Source organism: Tigriopus californicus, chromosome 1 (assembly GCF_007210705.1).
Source record: "Tigriopus californicus strain San Diego chromosome 1, Tcal_SD_v2.1, whole genome shotgun sequence".
NCBI classification, from domain to species: Eukaryota; Metazoa; Arthropoda; class Copepoda; order Harpacticoida; family Harpacticidae; genus Tigriopus; species Tigriopus californicus.
In genome coordinates, this window is record NC_081440.1 from 10,125,813 (window position 1) to 10,150,213 (window position 24,401).

The 24,401-nt window shown below is 44.2% G+C and overlaps 1 protein-coding gene across 2 annotated transcripts; it reads right to left on the reverse strand.

Moving 5' to 3' along the window:
- Positions 1-19: 19 nt before the first annotated feature.
- Positions 20-23,754, reverse strand: LOC131879614 (probable WRKY transcription factor protein 1). 2 transcript variants are annotated; one of them, XM_059225977.1, is made up of 10 exons: positions 22,545-23,754; positions 13,304-13,749; positions 3,741-4,084; positions 3,516-3,651; positions 3,193-3,428; positions 2,957-3,094; positions 2,861-2,875; positions 1,609-1,775; positions 1,230-1,532; positions 20-943 (listed from the first exon to the last, which is right to left on the reverse strand). In XM_059225977.1, exons 2-10 carry the CDS (start codon positions 13,737-13,739, stop codon positions 229-231), a joined length of 2,490 nt encoding a protein of 829 aa, XP_059081960.1. In that variant the 5' UTR covers positions 13,740-13,749; positions 22,545-23,754; the 3' UTR covers positions 20-228. The 2 variants fall into 2 exon arrangements, with proteins under 2 accessions (XP_059081960.1, XP_059081967.1); XM_059225984.1 differs by lacking the exon at positions 2,861-2,875 and having other exon boundaries at positions 22,545-23,505.
- Positions 23,755-24,401: the final 647 nt, after the last annotated feature.

A 24,401-nucleotide genomic window follows, 5' to 3' on the forward strand; every position in this document is an offset into this window, starting at 1 on the left:
AAGAATGAGAGGGGCTTAATGCCAATTAATGATTATATTTACCAGTAAAAAAAATTATTAACCATGTATAATATATTAGAACGTTGAGAATTCTTGTAGGGCGTGTAGTACATCACAATCTCGTTACCCAATTGAAGAAACTTTCGCGTAAATTTTTCGTCTAAAGGTCATGTGATTATTCAACTGCATACATCTAAAATGCTTTTCTGGGTCCTCAAATCCCGGCAGTTAAGGGACCATTCCAACTGACAAAGGGATTCTTGAGGGCATCCTCTCATCCGACGGACTAGACGGGGGTATGGCAACAGCAGCCTCTTTTTGGGCTTTGGACTCTTCCATGAGAATGGACTTCTTTCTCCTAGCATCAACAACCGGTTGAGGGGAAGGAGTGGAACTCGAGATATCGCCTAATCCTTCATCAGTCGTGCATTCGGTTCCCCGAACCACAACCACGTGGTGAATATTATCCACTCGCTCTAGGCTATCAGTCAGAACCTGGTCCTTCCTCAGCCTTTCTGCATCATTGGCGTTCTCATCTGAAGTGTTACCCTCTTCCTCCTCGTCTTCTTCTCCCAACGAGTGCCGATTTGGACCCTTGACCTCGTTTTGATTGGGATCTTCCATGACCGGCAAAATCAGGTCCGGATGAGGAGAGGAAGATTCATTATTGTTTTTCTGGTTGAGAAGACTATTGTTATTATGTTTGATGAAGTTGTTATTGTGGTTGTTCATGTGGTGATGGTTGTTATTGTTGTTGTTGTTGCTCCTGCTGTTGTTGTTATTGTTGGGGCTGCTTTGAGTGATCTGACAAGGCAAAACATCCGCCGTTGTGTATTCAAGGGTCACCGGGATCTCTCTGGTAGAGTTTGTGGGAGGAGCGTGAACAGTGACAACCTCGTCCAGGCAAGCATTAACCTCCGATCCAATATCACACGGAGCTTCCCTGAAACAGATAGAAAACAATTAAATAAAAAGATAGCCAAGTGTCGTAAATAAATTCCCTGCTTTGATTAAAATTTGATTCAAAAACAACTTATATAGAAAAATATTGTTGACAGACAAAAATAAAGAATAATATCTATGTAACAAGTGGAAGCTAAAATGCATCACAAATTGAGGCTATTGTATCATTTAGTAAAGAGACCTTCGTGCATCGAAAAAAGTTGATTTTTGCCTCCTGAACTGACTGTTTCAGACTCCATTTGATCTTCTTTAGATTAAGCACTTACACAATTGGCTCCGAAAGAGTCGGCAGGGCCTCGGCAAGGGTCTCCTTCTGCATGGGCTCAATTTGATACTTTTTAGTCCTTGATTTGTTCGTTTCGAACTCCTGTGAGGCGGCGGACATGGAATGAATTTCCTTGGTCACCTCCTTACTCTCATGGAACGATTGATACACTTTCAGGGGAGGTAACTCCATCTTGTGTTTGATCCTCCATTGAAGCTCCTCCATTTGCTGAGAAATGATGGCCTTGTTCTTTGACTGAAGCTCAAAATTGTTCTCCAAATTGGATTTCTCACGAGATAATTGTCTAAATTAACGGAAACATTATTACCACTTGACCCTTGACCTGGATCCTGGATATGGCTTAGTTGGATAGTGTTTACCTGGCAGACTCGTTTTTCCGGTCTAATTGAGCTTGGAGATCCTCCACCTTGGCCTTCATCTTGGCCAAGGACTCTTTCGTCGTGTCTAGCTCTTCAAGTTTTGCCAAATGTTTGGCTTGCTCCTCGCGCAATCGATGGACCTCTTGTGTTCTCATCTCGACCACCAACTACAATCAAATATAAGGAAGTATGAAATGTGGTGAATGAAGAGGACATCAATTCGTCTAAAGACCATGTGGTAAAAAAATGTGTTTTCTTTGGCACTCAAGAGTCATGACTAGGGCCCGTAAAAACATTTAATTTCAATAAAGAATATTTTTCAAAAATATTTTGGCCATTTTGTCAAAAAGTAAATATTTGGACGTTTTCAATCGCATGGGTAATATTATTAATATAGCACATTTCTATTATATGTTGGCGATTCAAGGAACCAACACGTGAATTAGTAGATTTTTGGTCCAACTCTAAAGTGGTATGGTATCTAATTCAAAACATCATGGCCTCCGGCAGAAATATGGCGGGTCCATTGAGAGGGATGACCATTCAACAGAATAGGAAGAGTTTTGTTGTGCTTTTTACTGCAGCTGGGCCATCCATGTACAATACTAACCAGAGTAAGTATGAGTCAGTGGAATTTTCTACTATGGCAGGTTGATGGCTGCACTATTAACCGTGTGTTTTCTAATGAAACCCGCTACAGGTCAGGCAACAACATAAAATGTAGCCTTTATAGTTTCATAGATTTTTCTGAATGTGCCTGAGGAATTAGGCCCAGTATTGAACAAAGAGAACAAGAGGAAAAGTTGAACATTGTTTGATTGATGCGAAATATATTTAGCAAGCTTGATTCACTAGCTTCTTCTTAGGTCAATTCAATCCCATTCTGAGGAAGCTAACAATCTGGTCACGCTGGAGTGATATTTTGTTCTCCATCTTGAGAAGTTGAGTACCCAAATGAAGCAAAAAATACTATGAGACCAAACTCAAAGCCAAATTTGCATTTCCAAAAACAGAAATGCCAAGTCCTACTTGTATGTTTATGCATTTCAATCATAAATACTTTTTTGAATATTCGCAGCTTTTTCGATTGAATATAATTTAAATATTTGGTCGTGTTTAGTGCAATGTTTTTACTCTCCCTAGTCATGACTCTTCTTTGCGAAGAGACTAGAAAAGACAAGCATGCTTGCGAAATTATTGTGTCGAAAAAACGAGGTCGGAAGCTCATGCGACAATTATAATCTGGCCAAACCTGATCAATAGCCGTCTATAATTCAATGAGTAGGAGTAATTGGATCAGTTTTATAGACATTAAATTATGTAAGTCAAGCAGAAAACTCGATGATACCTGCAAGGACTCAACCTCTCGAGTCAAGGTTTGTCTTCGCTCTGGACTTAAATGCTCGTCAGATTCATCCTCTGCACTCAAAATGGCAATAAAGCGATTGGCCTCGTCTTTTAAGCGTTGGATTTCGCCAAAAACTTCCTGCAAAAAGCATTTCGACAGAGGAACAGAGGCTCGGTTAAAATCACGGACGGAACTGTTTGAAAACGAATCACCCAAACTCCAAAACGGTGGCATACCATTTTTTCTTTCTTCCAGGCTTCATCCTTTGCATTGTATTCTGCGGCCAACCGTTTCAGCTCCTCCTTTTCTTGGTTCAAACTCTGATCGAATTTCTTCTTAGCATCGTCCATTTCGATTTGGTGACTTTTTCGGCAACTTTCCAACTCGTGCTCATATTTGGTCACTTTCCATTTCAATTCCGATTCGTTCTTGTTCTTTGCATTGTTCAAAGAGATTCGATAAGTTCGTTCCACTGGAAGAGAAAGTAAACGTAAATTGTGTATACTGCTCGCACATGTGCTATTCAAACATCCCAAATCCATCTCAGTGTGTGTCTTACATTCTTGGACCCTCTGATTGTGTTGATTCTTCAATTCGTTGATTTGAGCTTCATATTTTGACTCGATTGCTTTGGACGCTGCCTGCATTTGCTCGTTGATCTTTTCCTCATCCTTGGCCCTCTCTTCTTGAATAATCTGAAAAAGGTGATAGGTGTTCCCATCCAGTATTAATTAGTCTGACTTATTGCGAGTACGGTCTGATCCGTCCACGGCTTTAACGGTACCTGTTCCTGCAACAGTTGTTGAATGCCATAACTGGCCGAGCTCCTGGTCATTCCCCGCCCTTGAACCTTGTCCTTCTTCGTCAATGAAGAGCTACTTGGAATCGGACGAGTGGGCGGTAAGCCCATGACGACTTGGTTCAGATTGTTATTGTGATTCAGTTGCAATGAGTTGGTTGAATGAATGGAATGAACGGGACTCGAACCCAACGAGCCCAACGGGGCCATACTGGGATTGGAACTGAGATTGGGCACGGATTTCACCGACGCGGTGGTGGAAGAGATGTAATTGGGCTTGGAGGGTGAAGACAGGGTCGATGAGGAGATCCGGATGATCTCGGGTTGAGCTGAAGGACAGAGAAAAAGAAGATAATTCTTGTTAGTGTTAAACTTCATCATCATGTGAATGGCGTCGTCTTGGAAGTCAACCACAATCTTGCCTTCTTGCATGTTGCACATTGGCAAACTGTCAACTTGTTGACACATTAATGTTCCAGTTTTGACAGCCTTAAAATCGTAGTCTCTCTCGAGGAGGAGACAAAAAGTTCGCACTGTCAACTAGATGAGATTATCATGATCCCTTTTGAATCGTGTCGTCATTTTATCCATCTCCTTCCGTTTGACTCCCACATCAAAGACCTTCTTCTAACATAAGGTTTGTGTGTGTGTGTGTTTGTGTGTGTCTAGAGTACATGGTTTATGTATATTTACGCACAAAGGCAGCCATCTGCCTAGCTGAGTGCATTCAAATGAAGAAACTGACAGACGTCGGAGAGAAAGAGACATTCGAGTTGTCAAATTATCTCTCAAGTTTCCCCCTCATATCCCTCGATTGATGCCTAAATTGGGAAAGGGGATTCCAAAGGGAAAAGGAAATCGGGTCCTTTATTGATGGATGAGGGCCCTTTATATGAAATATTGATTTTCTTGAGACCCCCAAAGTCTCACGAATCGAATACTCCCCAGATGAATGAGCATAGCAAGCACCCAACCAAGGAGATATATCTGCCTTGCCATCCATTCGCATTGGCCATCTTGAGTCAGACCTGGTTTTTCTTTCCTGCTGCCTTCACATCTATTTCTTCCTCATCAACTCTATTGATGCCACTCGAGGAGAGCGAGAATTCCGGAAGGGCCAATCCCTCATTCGCTTATGTCACAAAGTGGATGGGAATCGCTTCTTCATTTCTCGCGTATTTGGGTTAAACCAATGTTGTTTCATTTATGAGGTTCTCGGAGCTCTTTTTTTCTAGGCCAGATTTTCTTTCAAGTGAGCCATGTTCATAACGTGCATTGCCCAAGGCCTTAAAAAAGATCCCAGAACTTTTTGGGGCGGACTCTTCAAGTCTCAAGAAGGAAAATGTAGTTGGGAAAGACGATTTCAGCAGGAAGGGCTCCAGTGGGTACACACTTGACAATGGAATCAATTTAGCTTTGAAGTGTACGTATATAGGATCTTCTCAACCAAGTCAACGATTGAAACCAAGACCAGGGCCAAATGTTTGAAAATCTGTTTAGAATAGTACAAGGATTTGGTTTCAACGGCCTGGAAACCCAACATTTGGCCCATCTTGGAATGGAAGTGAAATATTTTGGCTCAAAGAGATACTTCAACTGAATGTGTACGTATTTGATTTATGACTGGTGGGGAAAACTTCATTTTTGGGTCATGATGGCCCGTGGACGATTTAAAATGTAGGACCCACTTTGCCTTTGTGAAAACATTTCAGATTTGGAACGAGCATTCAAAAGGGAGATAATTCCATTAAGCACGTTGCTTGATGTTCAACCTTTCAATGTCCTTTTGGAAAGCCCGAATTTGTCCCCCTTCCTCCTTGATCCTCAATCCTCAACATGGAAAGGAACAAGACGAGCCAGAAGCGCTGGTAGCTAGGGCTTCTGCTCTCTTTCTCCCATTCTCCAAGATAAATGAGAGGAATGAGACACCTTCTTCCAAACGGAGAGATAAACAACGAGGGATCACCCGCAGACCCGCACACCATCTCCACGCCACCAAAAATCTGGTTGGTGTTTTTCGTTCCAGTTTCATTCGGGATTCTGGGTACAAGTTTCACTTTGATGGTGGGTGGGTGGGTAAATTGCCTTGAATGGGAACGGACTGACGACGAAACGAATCGTAATTAGTTCCATCACGCACCCCTTTGATTGTATCCTGATGCCACCAGTGCCAACTAACGAGTCACAGCTCTTTTTCCAACGCTTGAACGGCAATTTGTTCCCCGAGGAGGTGGCTAGTGTTGCGGCGATACTATTATTACTAGTATGCACTATGAAATAATTCAACAATGTCCACCTTACATAGGATAGGTACGTATGTAGAGACAGAGAGGGAAAGAGAGTCATATTGTGGAACCATGTGTCCGTTCCATGAGTCTGTCCGAAATGATGTTTTCCACTTGAAGGGGAACGGGGGAAACCTAGTCCCAGCCGCCAGAGCGTAGAGGTTTACTTATGGCACATTACTAAGTGGAATGTAATTAGTTTCCTCGGCACGTACGCACACTGAACATGGGCCAAGAGGCATGCCGAGCTTCCAAAATGGACCTGAGAATCTATTTATGAAGCAAATCACTAGTGGATGAGGCCTCCTTTCCTTCGCTCTCTTCTTTTCTCTTCCTTCTTGTCCTCTTTCACCTCAAACACAAAGGTTGTTGAACAACAATGGCTTTTCGGGTGGGTGGCAATATTAAATCATTTTGCATTTCAAAAATACCCCATCAACTTGGTAAAAAAAAGTCAGTCTATCCATTCCAGGGCTGGCAGGGTAATGGTTAGTTGGTTGCTTACTTGGTTGGTTGACTTGCTCTGACGCTCCCAGCTTTAAGTGAAGCCCATTAAATTCTGCGTGACTTTGGAACGCTATGAAAATTTTCATTTTTCCCCCTCCTGGTTTTGTCATCGCTTTGGTCTGGTGCATGGGAATAGCACATACCATGGATGGCCCGAGCTCGACTTAAGAGCTGGCGACATAAACTTTGATGGCACACCACTTTGTCTACTCCTTTCCCAGCTTTAAGATTTCACTTTTTACGGTGATGCGTTATTATCCCAGCTGCCTTACTGCTACTACCTACTGCTGATATCGTTGTTGCCGCTGCTGATGGTGCTCTAGTGCTGTGAGTGCTCCAGTTGTTGTTGTGTTTATCCGAAATCAATGAGACCCAGATCCTTTTTCCCCTTTAAGATCCTTATCCCTGTCGACCAGGTTTTTGTGCAATCCCACCACTCCACCACAGCAAAACATAGTATTTGTAAGACTTATCTTGGACTTTGAATGCAGTTATTCCTTTGACTTGGAGCCCGAGTTTCGGGCGTTTGACCAACTTTTTCACCTCTTTCCATGGAGAATGGTGGAAATGTATGCATTTTGCATATTTAGTCATGAATTGGGGAATATTTTTCTGTACACTTTCAGTGCATAAAAGCGAGATCGTTGGGTTGGCTCACGCAAAACACCCCATAAGAAGAGACACGAACCCCATAGCGACATAGCATTTCGCGAACGAAACATCGTTTTTGCCCCCGAAAGTTTTGCTATCTTGAATCTTGCCAAGAATACACGTACATGCCTGGAGAATATGGTGCACACATTGTGGTCTTGCTCTGATTTATGACATTGATAGGGGGATTTCTCACGCAGAAGACTTTGAAGTTGCGCAATTATCCATTGCTTGCTTGGCCAAGATCGTTAGATGGATGCGATGACAATGCAGGGAATGAGTACGAAAACCACCTCAAGACATCTTATTTACGCATTCACGGACTCGTTGTTGTCAGCTCCTTCTCTCTCTCTCTCTCTCTTATCATGATGGCTTTGATGTGAAGTCGAGCGTGCAAGCTTTGAAAATGGCAGTATGACATCAGAAGGGTTTCAGCATTTCTCATACCTTCCCAGTTCCGACTAGGGGCGTGTTATCCCCGAACGGCGAGAGAGCGAGTGATCTTGCCATCGATAGAGCTCAATGGTTTCAGTTCCCTTTGATGACTTCTCCTTGATGAAATCCGAGCCTCACGTCTCCAAGGACACGGATCAAAACCTTGCGGGAAATAATCCGTCCGGAGAGTTAACTCAACTTGTCAGGTCAGCCAAACTTTCGGGTTACGAGAAATTGGCCATCTTTCCACACAGTCAGTCTGATTCTAACGAGGTAGGGAAATGAATCAATAAAACTGCCTCCTTTGAAATTGAATGGGCCCTTCATCCGACCAACACATGCCACCCCAAGTACGAACGTCAGTAGTCCTGGCATACGCGAGCCCCATCAAAGATCAACCTGAGTTGGCAGTGGTGTTTTCCCTTTTGGCACTCTCTTGTCAAAGATCCCCTTATTGGTATTCAAAAGAAATTCTGGTGGGCTGGAGGCAGGGCAAGGTTGGGCAGAGATACGATTTCAGCGGCCTCTCCTTCAATGGGCGGCCAGTCAGTGGACAATTTTTCATTTCCAGAGGCTCACCCAAGTCATTCAGCGTCATAAATCGGCAATAAAAAAGAGTTATTGGTTTTGGGTCGAGTAGGTATTCGGCTCTCTTGAGCGAATTCGCTTGCTAACCGAGTGAGGTGGTTTGTTCACCATGATTTTGAATACAGGGCCGGGCCAGAAACTTGCTAGATCTCCGTTGCTAAAGTTGGCTAGGCCAAGTTGTCTTGATTCTATCAGTACCAACTGAACTTCAGACATGGGCACCTTCGTAGAATATTCTACAATATATTCTCGAGTTCCTTCTTTCTTCTTTATCTGAGACTGTCTTTATGTTTGAATTAGCGAACGGCAGCCCCTGAAATGAAGCTTTGAGGATCGAGGCATGAGGAACCCCCAATGCCTCCGTCCTCGTCCATCGTCTTCTAGGCGTTTGGTTATGAATATGAAGCAAGAGCAGAAATTAGAATTGAGGTTAAGGCTGCATGTGCCAGATATTGCTCATACGTATAAGGCTCGTTCGCTTTGTGGTAGATGAGATAAGATTAGAAATTCATGCCAGTTGTGCAAACAAGCCAAATTCCAACGACAATACTCGCCGTGTCTGAATCTAATTGGCAGAATTATTTTCTTTTCTATTCTCTTCTTCTTTTCTTCCCTGGACTTGACGTATGGTTTTATAATTCCCTCCAATCCAGTTGTTATCCTTCTCTCTTTCTTTCTCTATCTGGGGGCCTCTCCTGGGCTCAAAAGTCGGAATTGATACCTAACCGGGTTGAGGATTGATAACGGATGAGCGCTTTTTGCCGCCCGGGTTTAATGAATATTGATTAGCGAACTTGACTCCGAGCTACGAAAGTTGACCAATTTCCTCGAGGATTTCTTTGCCGCTTGGAAGTTGAACTTAATGGATCTTCGTCTCCCAACTTTCGTCATCTGGCGAGAAGGAAAGAAACAAAATGGATGGGGCGAAAAAAGCACCCCAAAAGTGCTTCTACATACTCCTAGTAGATCCTTCAGTATGAAACAAACTTGTTGACGGCGACCAAGTCCGTAAGCAAAAGAAGAAAGAGAAGGAGGCAAAGGTGAAGAGACTGGATTCAGAATTGGAACACGAAAGTCGGTTGCCAAACGAATACTAGACATGAAGAGGAAGCGACAAAGTATTTAGAGCTCGATACTGTTCAGTCAACTCTGCTCTCACATTCTCAACGAAACTTGGCCAAACGAAATGCAAGTACAAATAGGTTGGAGGGGAGATCCAGGAGGGGGACAATTTGTCTTTATCACTTCAAGCGAAAGGGTTAGGACTCAAATTGAAAAGGATTTTAGCCCCTCAGAATATCTACAGTGTGTACCGTATCTCTATCTCGTGAAAAGGGAACCTGTCGAGTTTCACCATAGTAAGCCATTGAACTTGGTGAACCGGGTGAGACTGGTGATCAACGAGCATTGATAATTGGCATTCCAGCCTCATGGTTATTGAACATTACGCCATAGCTTTGTTTGCCCCGACCAAGGTCAAAGGAAAGAGCATGTGAAACGGTGGTTAGTTTTCTTCGTCAATGAAATTGCCTGCTAATTTGTTAATGGTCCTGGCTTGGGTGATAAGTGGTGGTCTGCACAATAACAAGAGTAGGAGAGAATGCGGTTATTTTCCGCCATACGCACTTGCTTGCCCAACCTTAATATTGTACTGACTGTTTAACAACTACTCGTACGTATTGTACGAAATAGGTACCACTGTACCATTGTTTTGCGCTATTCCCACCAATGAAGAAACATTTGGCGGGTGGTTTCCGGCTCAAAACTTGGCATTTCCCTCGGGGATTTCGGAATGTTCCGTGACGTAGATGAAGACAGATGACCGGTTTTTGAAATCGGCGTTTGCTCGCTCTAGGAATTAAAACCGAAATGCGCCGATTGGTCTTGGATGCTTCAATGCCATCAGAGCAGAATAATTTCTGTATCGACTTGTTCTGTGCGGTACAAATTGCACATTGGCTTAAGCTGGATCAGGAGGTACCATTTCTGGTCGCAAGAGATTCTCAATCAGGTGCTCTATTGAAGGGGGGGGGCATGCATGATATGGGTATGGTATGGGTATGATCTGAGCTTGAATGGAGCTCTAATTGTGAACCGATTTTATGGATCAAGGTCGATCCCATTCTTTCATCTAGGCAAGCACCATTCATAGTAGAACGGGAGCTGCTATCTCAAGGCGATTCTAAGATGTCATCATTTTTGCAAAGTGATCATCTCCTTGAAAATGGCCCAAGTGCGTGCGTGTACTCACCCGTTCATTACATCGTCAATAGATCTTGCCATGTAATGAAATTTCAACTCGGGAACTACTACTCCACGACCTAGAAGCTAGCGGAATTGACCATGTGTAATAGCAAAAAGATGGTGCTCGTAATTGACTCGAGCTTCCAGTTCTTGCTCAATCCGAAAACAATTTCCCGCTCGTCGTTCTAGCTTTGAGTTTGTTTCTACCCTCTCCCCCCCCCCTCTTCACATGCAGGTACCACCAACGCATGTATTATCCACGTGGAACTGGGGAAGAAGTCATTTAAAAAAGAAACTCGTGTGAAGTTCAGATTGCTTTCATGGGTCGATGGTTGTCGGATCCTTTGGTTCTGACTGTAAAGTTCGTGTTGGTGGAATGGAGCAAGTACCTATGTACGTAGTGAACAAAAGATGCCTTATCACGCCTTGGGAAACGGGAATGATTGTGAGTCAATTGACGGGGAGGACAAGGGGGAGGGTATTTTCCCTCCCAATGGACTTTGGCCAACAAGAACAATGGCAGAAATAATGATGACGAGGGGACATTTTATAGTTGCCTGTATTTCTGAGTGTCCTTCAGTAATTCGATCTTCAAATTGAAAGCTTGGAGCCGCAGATTACCTCCAATGTTTACGTATAAACTAGAGCTGGATAATGAAATGTATCTCAGCCTTTTCTTCATTTTAGCCTCGTTGATTTCCATCGCAAGTACGTATCTTTATTGTGACAGCTTGGTCGTTTAACGTGTTTTTCTTTCTTCTTCAACCAACCGGACTCGAAGCCCACAACACAAAAGTCTCTTCGTCCGAAGAAATGGCTACCCGACTAAAGTGTCGTCCATGCACAATATGCAAATAAGGTTTCCTAGAGAGGAAAATTCCAAAGATGGATGGACCTGACGAGCCTCTCTTCAGCCCCACTTCAAACACATTTGGCTTCATTAGCAAAACAAGAGACCCTCATTTCCACAAAGCCATTAATAACGCCATTTTTCTATGTATCATTTTCAGACATGTTTCTTAGGCCTAGTGTCTTCTCTCGTTGTACACGTACGAGACCAGAAGCTGGAAGCGACTGGGTGGCTCAATTACTCCCAAATTTGAACAACCTTCAAAGTTTCTTGCAACGACCCTCCCTGTACTTCTTAAAATAAGCAACGAACTTTCCCGTTGAGCGAATGAAACAGCCACAGAGACACAGTGAGGCTGAATCGAGGCTGAACCGAGGCTGAACGGCTGTCGTCCTCGCACTGTTTGGCCTTCTCTTCCTTCTCCTTGTCCTCCTCGACATTTTTTCATGCGTCATAGAGCTTAGGACAAACTGGAGAGAGCTTCGGAGGAATTTGCAATTTTTCATAGAATATCAATCTAACTCGGAATGCACACAACATTGGTGTAGTGGTGTGCACCCAGCACTTCTTTTTCAGCCAATGGAACTGGGTGGTGATCCATCTCTGGGCGGGAAGCACACCCGTTGCCACTGGATTCAACTGGGGAGTTCTTTAAGCGAAAGAAAACTTTGCCGGACTTGTCATTGGCAGAGCCCGTATCTGGCAAACAAAGGTCCTGGAGAAGCTTTTTTCGGGATTGCCAATTGTCTTACTTTCTCGCTTTTCCAAGTTTGAAAGGCGACTTTTATGCTCAACTTGCCAAAATCATATAGCATGACCAAAATTGACATTTGTCCGAAAGTGGAACGTGCCCCCTCTAAAGGGTCCCCGAGTCCGAGGAGTTTCCTTTCCTTAAGCATGGATGGAGCCAATCGCCCGACTGGAATTTTTCTGGCTCGTTCATTTAAATCTGCTGCACATGTCCCTAGTACGTATGTTGGTGCTTTCAGGAAGGTAGGTTTGCATGTGCTCAGAATATTGATTTGAGGTTCTTTTCACAACACAAGCATCAACCGATAGTCAAGGCTGCACAGTGGGCCTTGTTTACAACTGCGGTTTTGTGTCATCCCTAAACTGGATTCTGCATCGTAGATGTTGATGATCTTTCCCAATACTCGAGAACAAAACGACGTGCTTGTCTCCTCCTACATTTGTCACATTTCAGGACATAAACATAAGGGAAGTGACAGCTCTAACCGGGAGATGCGCTCATCGAACTCAAATTTCAGCTCGTCCGTGTGGAACGGTTTCAGAATGAATGGAAATAGCTTAGGAACTAGTTGAGTAATTCATGGTCAAGCCTGGCCTAGCCTGGCCTGACTTTTCTCTCTATCTCAGGCTTCGTTTCCCCCGATGCACGAATATATGTAGGCAAAGCTTCTTCCTCAGCTCGCTGAAGATTACTGTCAAGTGTTAACAACGAACTATTCTTTTCGATCTAATGAGGGCAACGAACCGACAACGAAAGGCAAGTTGAAGCAAATGAAGAATGATAAGAAGCCGTATCAATGTTATGAAAACAGCACTTTATCACAGCAACTGCCTCCTATTGTGAATTGCCAACCATCGTTTGCGTCCCTTTCGTGATCGGGATTTATCTGTTTTCTTTTCGAATTTCTTTGTGTCCTGACTTTCCAACCGATAGTCTGCCCAGTCCGCCTGGCCGATGGTGTGTGCTTGCGTATGTGTGTGTGTATGTGTGGCTAGAAAAGAGCTACGGTGCGTGCATGAGTGGGAGTCTGATCCATTGATCCGAACTAATCCTGGTTCATCTCATGTTCGGATGGATGAGCGACCAACTCAATCGACAAGAAAGGACAAAAAAAGGCCCATTTGCCCACCCTTGGTGGAAAGGGTTCCCTTGGTTCCCTCCACCTCCTCCTCCTCCTCCTCCTGCTCCTTCGCATGAAATGTGACGCGTGGCCTATGCTCGTCGTTTCTGTGCTTACCTCTATGATTGTAATTGTTTTCTGCTGATCCAATCTTATTATTGTTTATTGGAGACGAGTAAGAGGACGCATAGGATGAAGTCAGGAACTTGTCGGATCTCACCCCCGGGCTACCAATCTCTTCGTTGTTGGTGGTGGTTGTGCTGCTATCGATGTAGGGGAAACTCAGCGTTGGATCGTCCCTGGAGAAGGAATCTCGACTTCTCTGCTTCATCAATTTCTTCTCCTCCCGTTGGAGAGGAGCCCTTTCTTTCCAGTCACGCCTCTTGGCCGAAGGGGGTGTAACGGAGCGGTCACTGATGATCGAGTTACGAGTGGGTTGGTAGGCGGGCTCCAGCAGTGCCGAATCCCTTTTGGTGGAGGGCATGTCATGTCGATGGTTGACATCGTAGGAGTTTCGTTTGGATTTCTTTTCCTTAAAACAGCACAGAAGCATCGTGACAGGCCTGGAAGAAAAAAGAGACAACATATTGTCATTGACATGTAATGAAATACACTACTCCCTCCTTTTGGAGAGGCCCCTTGAGATCTACGTATATGCGAAGGAGATTGAGGGCTCAGTATTTTGCGTGGTATTACGACGAGTATGTAGTTAAGACAGCGAGCGAGTTTTATTCCGCCTTATTTTACTGCTCCAAATCCATCTTCGCAATGCATAGCTAGGTCTTTAACTAGGCTCCCGTATTTGGTAGTGCATTTGTAATTAGACGAGGGACTGATATCTCCCATAACACAAAAAGAAGGACTCTGAAGCGTTTTGCATTCCCATTATTCCCTGTCTGTCTGTCTGGCCATCAGGGTTCGCACATATGTTGAGATGAGGAGCCAGCTCTGGTGCCAAACTCGTTTCCCTCCCAGTACTTGTTTTCACATTATTCCCTGTCACATCGTCACCCCTCACCTCTACTTTAGTAACACTCTTCAGAGCTGCATGCACATGGAGCTCACATACGTCGAAGAAATGTGTATTCCACTTCGGACAAATAGAGCACATTTGGCAAGCGATTTCGTGTTTTTTCCGAGGTGAAATTGGGGAACTTTTGACGTCTTTGACAAATATTTTGTGCATGCGGAAAGTGTTGTTGGTATTTGGTAGGAAGAAGTACAACGAACGTACGTATATACACTGAACTAAAGAAAGAGGCAGAACTATCCCAAGAAAGAAAGATTCTTGGAAAGAAACATCTGTTTCGCTTCTTCTTCGTCTTCCAAAATGGGTTATTTCTCATCCCCGCACCCAAAATGGTGCGATTTGTAGCTCATCATTGGCCTTGTTCTCTTGTGCCAGATCTATCTTATCTGCTCCACTTCTTACAACTGAACTATCCAAGGAGGGATATAGTTGTCCTAGTACGGCGCCAAACTTGATCCCTATGCTACTGTGCGCACGTACACACCCAAGTTCCTCATCGTTAGACATACAGACGCACACACGAATAAAAATCAGAAAACTTCTCAAATATGAGTCGAGGGAGAATTTAGCTCCTCCATTTTTTTTTCGCTCGTTTGTCTGTCTGACTGAAGGATGGAGCATCATCCGAACATCAGTTTTGTGCGAAAGAAGTGGTTGTGAATCCACTCGGACGAGCCACGGCGGGAAAGAAGGTTGCCCGAGAGAGCCATTAAAGTATAATCGTCTTAGTTTTTATCGCTTTAGATTGGCAACGTCGGCCTTTTTGGGGTGGCTCTACATGCGTAGAATAGAGCTCTCAAGAAGTCATCACCATCATCATCATCAGTTCTTCTTACTCAAAATTGTAAAACTCCTTCTCCTCCTTCCTTCTCCTCTCATGACACCCTCGATCCAATCTTGGTCACAAAGCGTCGTTCAGAGCTTTCAACCCACGAGGAAATGTGGTGCTAAAACCATATCATCTCGAGTTCTACAATATTTGAAGCTCCCACGAATGATGTCATCCGAACGTATTAGGACTCTTACGCAATCAATACACAATAATGCTCAGAGGTTATCTATCGTCAAGGCAGTCGAGATGAATTCAAATAAGGAAGCTCTTTGGAACAGTTTCAAAAACAGGTTCCTTAACGACCTCACAACGGAGAGCCAGCCAATTTCGTTGGGCAAGCACCATACGTGCACACTGTACAGTGTTCACTCGTAGGGAACACATGTCCTGTCTCAAATTGAATTGCAGAAGAGGACTCTCTTGAAATTAAAATCTGCCACTCACTCGCACACAGCGATGTAGAATGAAGGCGGAGATTTTCAACACACTATTTTGACGCATTGATGGAATGGAACACATGCTGATGACTACTCGTTAGCAAGACCTATTCATTGGCTGATTGCTTCCCGACGAATCACCCACTCACATGGATAAATACGTATACTGCTAAGCCTGACGATGACATTGGATTATTCTCTCGCCTCAGCCAGGAAAACAAGTGTGCTTAGGAGTCACATTCTTGGGAGAAATAACGCATTCCGCAAATGTGTGAAAAAACGAGGCCAATTGTCAGGGTGGACTGCAGTTATGCGATCCTCATCTGATTACTGTATGTTCGAGTACTGTATACCGTACATGCAGGATGAACAAGAACGTGCATGCATGGGTGCGTGCATGAGTGTGTATTCATTACGTTCTACGTATACTACATGGGAATGTTCAGTGCTGTAGTCTGAGCTTCTGAGCTGCTAACTTGTACAGTACGAGTTCGTTTGACATCTCTCTTATAATGGGTTGCAAATTCTGTGAAATTTATCCCGTCCAAGTCGGTGAATCTTGGAAATATCACGCCAAGACTGGATTTAATTTTCTCTCCCAGTCGGAGAAATCCACCGTGAACATCTCATTATAGCTTTTTTGCCTCACATTTCCAGTTATGAGTCCCCAGAATCGAGAGATCGAGAGCCCAAGCAAAACTCATTTATCTCTGCAGCGTTGCTATTGGGTCCCTCGAGAGAGAATAGCGGAGCAGAACCTCCATTCTGCTATTGTAAAGGAGATAGACTAGCTAGAGGTAGAGTTCTTCGTGGCAGAGAAGCTTCAAGGCGTGAAATGATTTGCACATTCGTGATTGAACCGACCCTAAAACGTTAATGCATTCACATTCGTACAATCGCAAAAGCCAATGAAGATACTTAGCGAGGATTATGTCAAGTATTTCTCTGATCGTGTTGACTAACCGTCCTTGAATTTACAAATGTAAAAGAAACCTTCTTATCTGGTCATGGTCATTGAGAGCTGTCATAGCATATGCCGCTCATCTGGTTGAGGGCCTCTAGAGAAGGTCAATGCACAGTCTTTCTCGTCTCAGCGTTTTCTCGAAAGGTGAGGCACTTTTTCTTTATCTCAGAGATACAAAATAAAGTGTTAACGAGTGTGACGGAATGGAGAGAACGATGATTCAAAAAGGCTGGATAGCTGATTAGCTCCTTCCATATTGAGGTGATTTTCATCTGCCCCCGATCGGTCTTCCTTTGTGTATTTTCAGTTCAACGTTTGGAAGTCATTTTTGAAAGTTTCAAGTCATAGACGAAGCAGGTTTTTGCCATCGTCATTGCTCCCAAATGGATGAATATGACTCTTGTGGGGATTAAGCCTCATTTGTCATTCTTGTGAAGGGAACAAAACTCCCTTTAAATCCAGCTCATCTCAGTCGAAATTTCTGTATTTCGAGAGGATTTTTGTCATGACCATGCGTGTGTTCTGCTCGCTCCTCAAGACCAACCAGGGTACCATAGACACTTGTACTAAAAGGAATGATCGTCATAATAACGTCAGCTCCTTTACCTTTTTTGGTGCTCTACTAGATGGATGTTTAGGCCTCGAATCAGCACGTCTCATTTCATTGCTTTCATTGCAATGCCAGTTGAGCACGTCAAAGTTTAGCGAGAAGGACATAAACATTGGAACCTATCCAATATTGTGCAACGCCCGCCGTCCATTCAGTCGTTTCTCGTTTTTGCTACTGGGTTGACAAGTGTATTTTCGTCACGATCACATTTCGTGTTTTTACGATCGGTCAAAAGGTAGTTTTTTTTCGTAATGCCCTTGGGATTTATTGTTGAATTGGATTCTAAGTTTTTGACCAAATAAAAACTCCAGGGTGGTGCTTTGATTGAAGTAGATTTGACTTCTTTCAGTAACACAAGTTTCGGAGTAACGGTGATTAGGTTGAAGGTTGGGTCTCAATCCCAAGTTCGAAACAAAAGGAATCTTCAATCAGCTGGAGGGCAACTTTCCGGATGAACAAAACCACTCTTTCAATTTGGTGCTTCCATACGAGAAGACACTTTAATGACTTGGGGTTTGATCATAATGGCCAACTGGTTTGCTCCATTCAAAGGCTGGGTGAACGAGAAGAGGTTGGGCGGGTTTCCCAGCAATGTTCCTGGAAATGCATTTAATGCACTCTGTTGCCTCAAACGCAAAGTTATGACATCATATAGAATCTACCTTGTCCTCGAGCGAGTGAGCCTCTGTGATAGCTGCCGGGATAGGTACGACGAGTCAAGGTGCATTTCTTGAAAGCTCCCGTTTCTCCTTATGATTGAAGTCAGAGGAGGCAGGTTCTAGGCAATATGTAAGAACCCTGTGCCAAATGAAACCCGGAGAGCTCGAGCTCATAACAGTGCTTTCTCCTTACATCCAAAGGCACCGGGTTCGTCAGATTTGTAGGTATACATACTTCATGGCCTTATATGTATATATATATATATACAATTTACAAGGAGCGCCTTGCTCCCTATTGTTCAAGCAACACCCTTGCAATAATCGAGGAGTTCAGAGGATGTCGTCAACCCAGCTTTTAACTGTGAAAATGTGAAATGAACATAACCCTGTAAACCACAAGAGCTGGAATTTGCCTGATTTGATTGCTCGCATTAGTGGGCATGTACGTACGATATTCCTTTGGTTAGTTTTTCCAATATTGAGCTACTTTCTTCCCTCTTTAGACATGCACGAAAATCGTCCCTCTTCCTACAAAAATACATGAGTGCATGCACACTACATGCATGCAAGAACATCATTCTCATTCGCTTCTCGGGTGGGGATAACGTGTGCTCACCTGAGTGTGCAGTATGTGGTCATTCAGGTAGTAATCTCATGAAAATGGGCATTTCATTATACTAGCTCAAACATGAATATTTTTAGGGGCACAAAAACCTAGCCCCAGATACGTTTAATGAGCATCAACCAAAGACACGATGTCTCACATTAGAGACCGAGTTAGAATATCTCGTCAGAATGCGTGAATATAATTGTTTAAAACCTCATTCCGACGGTAGTTCCGTTTGGATTCCCTTCTTTGCATTGACAGTGTTTGCTTAGTCTCATCTGTTGGATGATCATCGATCCAAGTGGCCTTTGGAAGAAGGTCAACATGGACATTTTTCCCGGCATGACACCGAGAAAAACAAGCGTTCTACATGCAATTTTTTGATTGAACTGTTATCCAGATTCCCGATTGCCTACTTTCGTACCAAATAATCCATAATTGTTCCTCAATGTAATGGTACTTGATTATTCATGACGCGGGAACGAGAGATGGAACCGAAACAGCAATAATAAGGCCCTGTCTCTTCTCGAGCGAGGCCTGCTACTATTACGTGTTTTCAAATTATATTGGAGGCTGGTGAATGGTGAGCCAAGCATCCCCAATGGTAAGACCATCCAACACTGTGGGTCCCAAAGAAATCCGATTCCTGTGGTGTCTTCATGTTCTCCCCGTGGGGGAATTAGATCGACAGAGAAACACGAAAAGAACGGGAAATGGGGGGAAAATATAGACATTGAAATACTGTAGAGGGGAGGCAGAGAGGAGGAAGAAAAAGAGCGGAGAGGTCGAGAAAACAATGTTCTGAAGGCACAATTTACCCAACAGGCATAACTTTGTTTGGAAATCTTTTATGATTGTCCGGGATGAACTTTCTTTATCACCCGGTACTTGGTTCAACTTAGTGTGCCAACGGCATTGCGGTGACTGTCTCACGGGAACCCACGAAATTATCGAGACACCAAGAAGCATTTTATAGTTTATTGGTCACCTAATGTGGCGAATTAGCTCGGTTCCATAAATTTGTTGCACGCTGTGGCAAGACCAATAATATTTGGCTCGTTGAAAATCCACGATGATGATATTATTAGCGAGAGAAGAGGGGCTCTCGGTGATGAGGACTTTTGAAGACTAGGAACGACTTAACGAAGAGAACAACGTTGCCTGGAGACAAAAAAGCAATCATCATACTAAAGCACTAACTAAAACACGTTGTAGAATTGCCTCCAAGGGAACACGAGATCCAACGGGCATTGGCTGTTAGATCAAGGCCGCCATGGTGAAACGAGGAGCGGGGGAAAAGGCACAACCATCAAAGAGCTCCACTTGTAATACAAGTCCCTGAAAGAAGTGGAGGAAAGGAAGGAAGGAAGGAAGGAAAGAAGCCTAATAAGTGGGACCTTGTCGAAATGATGTTATGCTAATAGGCCTCTTCTTTGAGCGTTGAAGCACCCAGAAACGTCCTATTACTCAAGTTCCTTGATGACCTTGTTCCATCTACATAATTGACAGGATTAAGACCTTGAGGCCGTGATAGATGGCTAAAGCTATTGCAGTTGGTTGGCGATGATTTTGCAAAGTCAAATGAGTCCACAAACCCAGTTCCTACCCATGGTTAAAGACCATGCATCATCTACCTACATAGTAATCGCTCATTCCCTTAAGGTCCAAGGGAACAATGGAACTTCTTCTATGGGCGTCCATAACTCCATCTTGTCCAGGGGGTCCATGCAATTGAAGCCCAGATACTCGCACAAGATCAAACGAAAATAGAACGAGAAAGGCAAGGTCTCTCCGTCTGTTTCTGCTGACGGGCAGATAAGGTCACCAATTACTAGTATCAGTGAATTGGGCTTCAGACATGGAACCTTAAATTGCTGGGCAGGGAGCACAATGGCGCCAAGTTGTCAGAGGAAAAGACCAAGAGGTCAGATGGCTTGGCAATGACACATGGGCGGAAAAAAATTGGACGATCCTCGGATAACCATAGCAATTAGATTGCCAAGAATGGAATTTATGGCACAATCAGGCCATTTTTATCCTCAGCATGACACAATGGGCATGAACCGTTGCACGCTCAAAAAGCCGAACTCTTCCAACCATCTTTAACGGGTGCTGTTGACTTAGATTTAAGCTAGAAAGCATCCTTAGTCTTCAATCAATACGCAGTGAATTGGAAACCAATTACTTGAGACTCCTCAGGATGGGAATGCAACCCAACACATACTGTACGTCAGCCGCAGTCATTGATTGGTACCTCAATCCTGTAGAGCAAATTATCGATCAATGAAATTGGATTTGTTGCTGTTCAGCACCACAAAGAAATCCAGCCCAATCCAGCTGTGACGCATTTGGTGCTATGGTTATGGTTGCGAACCAAAAGCATCATTACCATTATCATTACAAACGTCGTCGAGGCCGATACTTTGGACTCCCATAAAAGGCCCCCTCTTTCATGGCTCAGTCGCCCATGGTCTTTTTCTCCATGCCTCACCCAAGCATGACTTCTCTGTGAGAAGAAGAAATATCTGGGAGGCAATAAATACTGTACATATATCGTATATATACGTCTCATCTTATTTACTTTCAGCTTCTGAAGTATCACAGTCCGCAAGGCACATGGTTGTTGTGTGTACAGTAAACCCAGCAGAACAGTCTCTACAACTGTAATGTATATACTGTACATAGAAGTAGTTCCTTTTACAGGCTCGCTTTAGGGTGAGATGGCGAGAAACCGGCTTTAGCTTCAGATCACCTATGGATTACCAAACCACTGGATGGCTCAAAAGTACTTGGACCAGGTTTTTCTGCCAATGATCGAATAGAGGTCGTGTCGATAGCCCTCCAAATAATTCAAGTGATGAGCATCGATTTTTGTGGCCACTATAATTGTTACGGCTGTCCAACCGGAGATTCAGTGATTGGTGCAATTCTCCCTAAGATAACTCGAGGAAATGAGCTTCATCCACTTCCATCAAAAGAGAGCTCCCATCCAACGATGACTAACGTACCTAGAGGAGTGTGCATTAGAACTGGCCATGCTCTTCACGAAATAACAACGCATCTCCCGCATCCAGACTCCTTCTAAAGCGTTGCCATCTGCTCTGCTGAGAGTGTTTTTTCCAATCTCCGAGATAGTGCAGAAACATGCGATGCAAACTAATCAGGCGCGAGACATCCCCAGACACCTTTGGTTACGCCATCTCATTGGCGGTGTTCAATTGGATGGAATTGCTGCCGAATTTAGCGGCTACATTTTGGCATTTCGCTCCCATTCTGATTCTTTCCAATGTGTAGAAAGACAGGGGAGCTGTCTGACCTCTGCAGAACTCTTGTGATCTTCACCTGGCAACCGTTCGTCCGACCGGCCATCCGACCGACCGACCGACCGACCAACCAACTTCCAACAACAGACTCTTTTCCTGCGAAATGAAAACGGTCATTTGTGGTAAGCGTCAGATCAGGCAAACCCGCCAAGGGAGGAAAAAACAGCGCATCAACTGTCTTGCTAATATTATACATGTACACACATTGAGAAATCGTGTCGGTATTTGACAGGCGTCATCACTTGTTCTGTAACTATTTTCCTGCCATTTCTGTCATGTGCCATCAGCTCATCTCGACTTTGGTAGATTTGAAAGTGATGAGAAATCCCTCTAATGAGGGTAATTGAATCACTTAAGTAATCCCAAACTTTCAGTGTTCAATGAACATGCTCTTTTCGGCGGTAATTGCTCCGTGAGTCGTCATTGCTTTTAACAACCAACGTTTCCGTCGTCAACGGTGTCGCCGTAGTCGTCTTCGTTGTTGATGAAATGATGAAGAACTGCTTTCCTCCATCATGGGCAAGTCACTGGTGCATGATACTCGCAACTCGGTATCTGAACATGGTTAGTTGCCCAATTTGATGAGTCGATAGTTTGGCCTGGAATTTTGAGTTGGCAAAGATGACGGGGCATGAATTCAATCTGTGGCCAATGTCTTGGAGAATCAATTCTCTTCTCTACCCGAAAGGCGGTGGTTGACAGTACTACTCGTACGTTCATGCGATGATCAATTGTTTCTCTCTTTGGATTGGTGTTTGTCTTGAAAGTGCTGAACGTCTCACACACGGCGTAGAATTGAACAATACACATGGACACAAAGACGACATGGCTGGGATGGATTTGATCACCATCAATATCGACAACCAGGATGAACGGGTTGGCTTTAGTTGGCTTACCTTGTTCCTCTTCTTTTAGACTCGAGTGGTTTCGAACTTAGGGCCGCTTTCTGGTCAGTCGGCGTTTCTCATCCTGGATATCTTGGTTTTTGGGTTTTCACCTCAAGCTCGGTAGCTGGTCCGTGGTAGTAATGACTTTTCAAGTGCTCGTACTGAGTTGGCTAAGCAGGACGTCAACAATGTTGCGCATAAGAATCTCTGGGATGAACATGCGATGTCAACTCATGCTGGAGGGTGCTCAAGTGCCACTTTGTTCCAATGATCATTACTAGAATGTCTGTCGTTATTCCACTTAAAAATGCATTGTTTCGGTACAAACTGTTTTCCTCCGGGGTTGTTGTTGTTATATTACTAACTTCAAGAACCACCTTAACACCCTACCATACGTACAAGTCACGACACTCACCACACAACCCAAGATTGAGAACTGAACCTTCAGAGAGCGACAGAAGAAGAAGCCGAAAAGAGCACATCTCTTGTTCTCTAGTAGTTCTTCTCAGTCTCCTTCGCCACAGCCACCACCATCACCCGAAGAAGCGGATTTTTGGACTTTGACGGTGACGGCGGTTTTCGATGGGTCGGACCGTCCAGCTATGGGTGTGCATTGGACCGTCGTCCTTGGGTCCGTCACTCAGTCATTCCGTCCCCCCGTGCGTCCCTTGCTCACTGGCTTGAAGGATCAGGCCTGAAAAGTGGACGCACGACAAGTGGATGAGGACGATCAACATGTTCAAGACCTCTTTCAAGCCTTGGCGAAGCCATAGCCGACCGACCTGGCGGCGTCCGAAAGCGGCTTAAGTCGGTTCTTCCCCTCGTTCGTCGTTCGTTCGTTTGTTCCTTCTTCGGATGTGTATGTGGATCTCGAGGGTTCGTTCGCTCGTTCGAATCCAGGCGTCCACTATCCATGCACGTTCTTCATTGCACTACTATATATTGCCAAGGAGCAAGTAGTAAGTACAGAGGATCCGAAAGGGCAAGACAGACCAGAACGAGAAGCAGACGAATAGGGAGAGAAAGAGGAAAAGAGAGAGAGAGAGAGAGAGGGGCGAGTAGGAGAGGGAGGTAGAAGCACTCGGAGAAAGAGAGAATTTTAGAGTTGGCACCGTGGGCACAAAACGCATGCAACTTGTTAGTAGAAGCATTTGATTCGCGACAGGGTTGCCTCTCCCGACGGATCCATTCAGTGGTATAGCTGGAATCACACCTCTGGACAAGTTAGGTCTCTTCAAACTTCTCTGAAACGAACAAGACGTAGAAACGCATTAATTTTGTCTGCCTCGTCCACTTGACATCGAATGGCACTCAGAATCTCTCCGGTCATATTTCATGGACTTTCAAAGCGAATCTTGATGACCTCTTCGTTGCAACCTGAAGGGAATCATGTTTCTCCATTTTTCCATCATTCACTTGATGAAAAGCTCCATTTGTTGCGGAAGGAAGAGCGGCTGTGGTCAATGGCTCTTTCTGGTTCCCTGCTATTTATCTTGCATGGTAATGGAACACGGAACCAAAGGACATCCCATCCGCCGCAGCTTTGCCTTCTCTCTTTCAGGCCGGAGAAATGATTTCCGCCGAGGGAAGTCTAAACGTCGGGATGTTGATAAAGAGAGCATCCCTGTGTTCGATATCTACTCGTAGGGAACCATATTGGTTGACACTTCTCATAGAGGAGGAGAAAGACCACCTCAACCAACCCAAGACTAGCACAAGTCCTTGAGAGAGAAAGAGAGAAAGAGGAAAGAGGAGACTCCTCGTCTTCTTCCATTTCCACCTCCAAAGTAGCTCGACCCAATGCAACGCTAAAAGGGCTTTCAAGCCGACAACACTACTTTTTTATCCCTCCTGTCAATCCAAAAC